Source organism: Boleophthalmus pectinirostris, unplaced genomic scaffold (assembly GCF_026225935.1).
Source record: "Boleophthalmus pectinirostris isolate CB_2022bp ecotype Guang Dong unplaced genomic scaffold, ASM2622593v1 HiC_scaffold_9, whole genome shotgun sequence".
Lineage (NCBI taxonomy): Eukaryota > Metazoa > Chordata > Actinopteri > Gobiiformes > Gobiidae > Boleophthalmus > Boleophthalmus pectinirostris.
The window spans coordinates 39,544,402-39,549,109 of record NW_026571541.1 but is presented as its reverse complement, the minus strand read 5'-3'; the positions used below and the strand labels follow the sequence as shown (position 1 = coordinate 39,549,109).

General features: G+C 48.3%; 1 protein-coding gene across 1 annotated transcript in view; it reads right to left on the bottom strand.

Moving 5' to 3' along the window:
- Window positions 1–400: 400 nt before the first annotated feature.
- The window catches only part of LOC110172161 (mannan-binding lectin serine protease 1), a 24,270-nt gene continuing 19,962 nt past the window's right edge, over window positions 401–4,708 (bottom strand). Inside the window, exons 9-12 of the mRNA XM_055166742.1 lie at window positions 4,197–4,441; window positions 3,446–3,634; window positions 746–1,068; window positions 401–656 (exon numbers count right to left, since the gene is read on the bottom strand). Coding sequence (XP_055022717.1) covers window positions 464–656; window positions 746–1,068; window positions 3,446–3,634; window positions 4,197–4,441 — 950 coding nt within the window. The 3' untranslated portion in view covers window positions 401–463. The remainder of the gene's footprint in view (window positions 657–745; window positions 1,069–3,445; window positions 3,635–4,196; window positions 4,442–4,708) is intronic.

Below are 4,708 nucleotides of genomic sequence, written 5' to 3'. Positions count from 1 at the left end.
CCTGGTCCTGGTGTAGTCCTGGTCTAGACCTGGTCCTGGTGTAGTCCTGGTCTAGTCCTGGTCCTGGTGTAGTCCTGGTCTGTGGTGTAGTCCTAGTCCCGGTCCTGGTGTAGTCCTGGTCTAGTCCTGGTCCTGGTGTAGTCCTGGTCTAGTCCCGGTCCTGGTGTAGTCCTGGTCTAGTCCCGGTCCTGGTGTAGTCCTGGTCTAGTCCCGGTCCTGGTGTAGTCCTGGTCTAGTCCCGGTCCTGGTGTAGTCCTGGTCTAGTCCTGGTCCTGGTGTAGTCCTGGTCTAGTCCTGGTCCTGGTGTAGTCCTGGTCTAGTCCTGGTCCTGGTCCTGGTGTAGTCCTGGTCTATCCTGGTCCTGGTCCTGGTGTAGTCTGGTCTGTCCTGTCCTGTGTAGTCCTGGTCTAGTCCCGGTCCTGGTGTAGTCCTGGTCTAGTCCTGGTCCTGGTGTAGTCCTGGTCTAGTTCTTCATGTTGTGTAGGATCCAGTCTGTGTAATGTTCCACTCGGGTGTAAACTCCATAAACTCTCTTAGACCCACAGTCCTCAGGTCCCCCCCAGGAAACCACCCCGAGGACAGTCCACCTCCGCTCCTGCCCCTGCCCCCCCTGCCCCCGCTCCTGCCCCTGCCCCCCCCCTCCACCTGCCCCCCACCTGCCCCCGCCCTCCACCTGCCCGCCCCTCCACCTGCCCCTGCCCCTCCACCTGCTCCCCTGCCCCTCCACCTGCTCCCGCCCCTCCACCTGCCCCCGCCCCTCCACCCCGCCTGCCCCTCCACCTGCCCCTGCAGCTGGACGAAGCCCCCGCCGCTGTCCCCGGGGCAGGTGTCGCGCCCGCCCTCCCTGTAGCCGGCGCAGAACATGGCGGCGTGGCTGATGTTGTAGTGGGCGGGGGCGGACCTGCCGGGGCGGGACCTGTAGCTCGCCGCGCACTCGTCGCCGGGGACGACCGGCAGCTTCACGTACTGCAGCAGGTCGGAGGTCGCGGGGGCGGGGCCGGGGGTCACGGACACGCCCCACCCGGCCACCACCCCGAGAGAGAACGGCTCCGGCAGAGGAGGGGCCCCCTGAGGAGAGAACGCACAGATAATACTCCCTACAACTGTACAACTCACACTTATGTCACAGATAATACTCCCTACAACTGTACAACTCACACTTATGTCACAGATAATACTCCCTACAACTGTACAACAAACACTTATGTAACAGATAATACTCCCTACAACTGTACAACAACACACCCTTATGTCACAGATAATACTCCCTACAACTGTACAACACCCTTATGTAACAGATAATACTCCCTACAACTGTACAACTCACACTTATGTCACAGATAATACTCCCTACAACTGTACAACTCACACTTATGTCACAGATAATACTCCCTACAACTGTACAACTCACACTTATGTCACAGATAATACTCCCTACAACTGTACAACAAACACTTATGTAACAGATAATACTCCCTACAACTGTACAACAAACACTTATGTAACAGATAATACTCCCTACAACTGTACAACACTCACCCTTATGTAACAGATAATACTCCCTACAACTGTACAACAAACACTTATGTAACAGATAATACTCCCTACAACTGTACAACAAACACTTATGTAACAGATAATACTCCCTACAACTGTACAACAACTCACCCTTATGTAACAGATAATACTCCCTACAACTGTACAACTCACACTTATGTCACAGATAATACTCCCTACAACTGTACAACTCACACTTATGTCACAGATAATACTCCCTACAACTGTACAACAACTCACCCTTATGTAATATATAATACTCCCTACAACTGCACAACTCACACTTATGTCACAGATAATACTCCCTACAACAACTGTACAACAACTCCACCCTTATGTCACAGATAATACTCCCTACAACTGTACAACTCACACTTATGTCACAGATAATACTCCCTACAACTGTACAACACACTTATGTCACAGATAATACTCCCTACAACTGTACAACTCACACTTATGTAATATATAATACTCCCTACAACTGTACAACTCACCCTTATGTCACAGATAATACTCCCTACAACTGTACAACAACTCACCCTTATGTAATATATAATACTCCCTACAACTGTACAACACACACTTATGTAACAGATAATACTCCCTACAACTGTACAACACACCCTTATGTCACAGATAATACTCCCTACAACTGTACAACACCCTTATGTAACAGATAATACTCCCTACAACTGTACAACACACCTTATGTAACAGATAATACTCCCTACAACTGTACAACAACCCACCCTTATGTAACAGATAATACTCCCTACAACTGTACAACACACCCTTATGTACAGATAATACTCCTACAACTGTCCACAGATAATACTGTACACACCCTTATGTAACAGATAATACTCCCTACAACTGTACAACACACCCTTATGTCACAGATAATACTCCCTACAACTGTACAACACACCCTTATGTAACAGATAATACTCCTACAACTGTACAACACACCCTTATGTACAGATAATACTCCCTACAACTGTACAACACCCTTATGTAACAGATAATACTCCCTACAACTGTAACAACACACCCTTATGTAACAGATAATACTCCCTACAACTGTACAACACCCTTATGTAACAGATAATACTCCCTACAACTGTACAACTCACACTTATGTCACAGATAATACTCCCTACAACTGTACAACACCCTTATGTAACAGATAATACTCCCTACAACTGTACAACACACCCTTATGTAACAGATAATACTCCCTACAACTGTACAACACACACTTATGTCACAGATAATACTCCCTACAACTGTACAACAACTCACACTTATGTAACAGATAATACTCCCTACAACTGTACAACAACTCACACTTATGTAACAGATAATACTCCCTACAACTGTACAACACACCCTTATGTAACAGATAATACTCCTACAACTGTACAACAAACACACTTATGTACAGATAATACTCCCTACAACTGTACAACACACAAACTTATGTCACAGATAATACTCCCTACAACTGTACAACTCACACTTATGTCACAGATAATACTCCCTACAACTGTACAACAACTCACCCTTATGTAATATATAATACTCCCTACAACTGCACAACTCACACTTATGTCACAGATAATACTCCCTACAACTGTACAACAACTCACCCTTATGTAATATATAATACTCCCTACAACTGCACAACTCACACTTATGTCACAGATAATACTCCCTACAACTGTACAACAACTCACCCTTATGTAATATATAATACTCCCTACAACTGCACAACTCACACTTATGTCAGTCAAGTTTGTGTAAGTCTAATATGAACCAGGTCTAAACCCCTTCTGGCTCTGGCCCCGCCTCTGGCCCCGCCCCTGGCCCCGCCCCCCGCTCTGACCTGGCTCCTGATTGGCGGGAGGCAGACGGGGCGGATGATGTCACTGAGCTGCGCCGCTCTGCTCAGCCTCACGAGGGCGATGTCGTGTTTGTAGTTCTGAGGCTGGAAGTCGGGATGAAGAACTACAGCTCCCACAATCCTCTGCTGCGCCTGCTCCCTCAGACTGGAACTGTGGACCCCGAGGAAGACCTGAGACCAGACCAGAGTTAGACCAGGACCAGGACCTGGACCTGAGACCAGACCAGAGTTAGACCAGGACCAGGACCAGGACCAGGACCTGAGACCAGACCAGAGTTAGACCAGGACCAGGACCAAGACCAGGACCAAGACCAGGACCTGAAACAAGACCAGAGACACCGCACACAACTACACAATCCAACTAACACAAATACAAACTACACAAATACACAACTTACACAACTAACACAACACAATACACAAATACACAACTACACAACTACACAACACACTACACAAAACTACACAACTACACAAATACACAACTACACAAACGCACAACTCCACAAACGCACAACTACACACAACTACACAAATGCACAACTACACAACTACAACAACACAACACAAACGCACAAAATACACAACCACATACACACTACACAAATACACAACTACACAATACACAAACGCACAATACACAAATGGCACTACACAACTACACAAACTACACAACTACACAAATACACAACTACACAACCACACAACTCACTGACCCACGTGTTGGACTGACCTGGACGTGCTGCGGGTCGACCGGGACCACAGACCCGTCTCTTCGCGGGGACGTGAGGACGTGGGCGGCCGTCAGGACCCAGGTCTCGGACAGGAGGGACCCGGATCCAAACCAGTTCTGCTCCGGGATCCTGGTCCGGTCCTGGACTCGGAGCAGGACCTGCCAGGGGAACATCCCGGACTCGGCCGTGCGACCGCCAACGATCCTCTTCACCAACGACGGGAGAGACCGAGAGAGTCCACAACCTGAGACCAGAACCAGGACTCAACCAGGACTCAACCAGGACTCAACCAGGACTCAACCAGGACCGGGACTCAACCAGGACTAAACCAGAACTAAACCAGGACTAAACCAGAACTAAACCAGACTAAACCAGACTAAACCAGAACTAAACCAGAACTAAACCAGCTAAAACCAGAACTAAACCAGGACTAAACCAGGATCTAAACCAGGACCGGGACTCAACCAGGACTTAAACCAGGACTCAACCAGGACTCAACCAGGACCGGGAC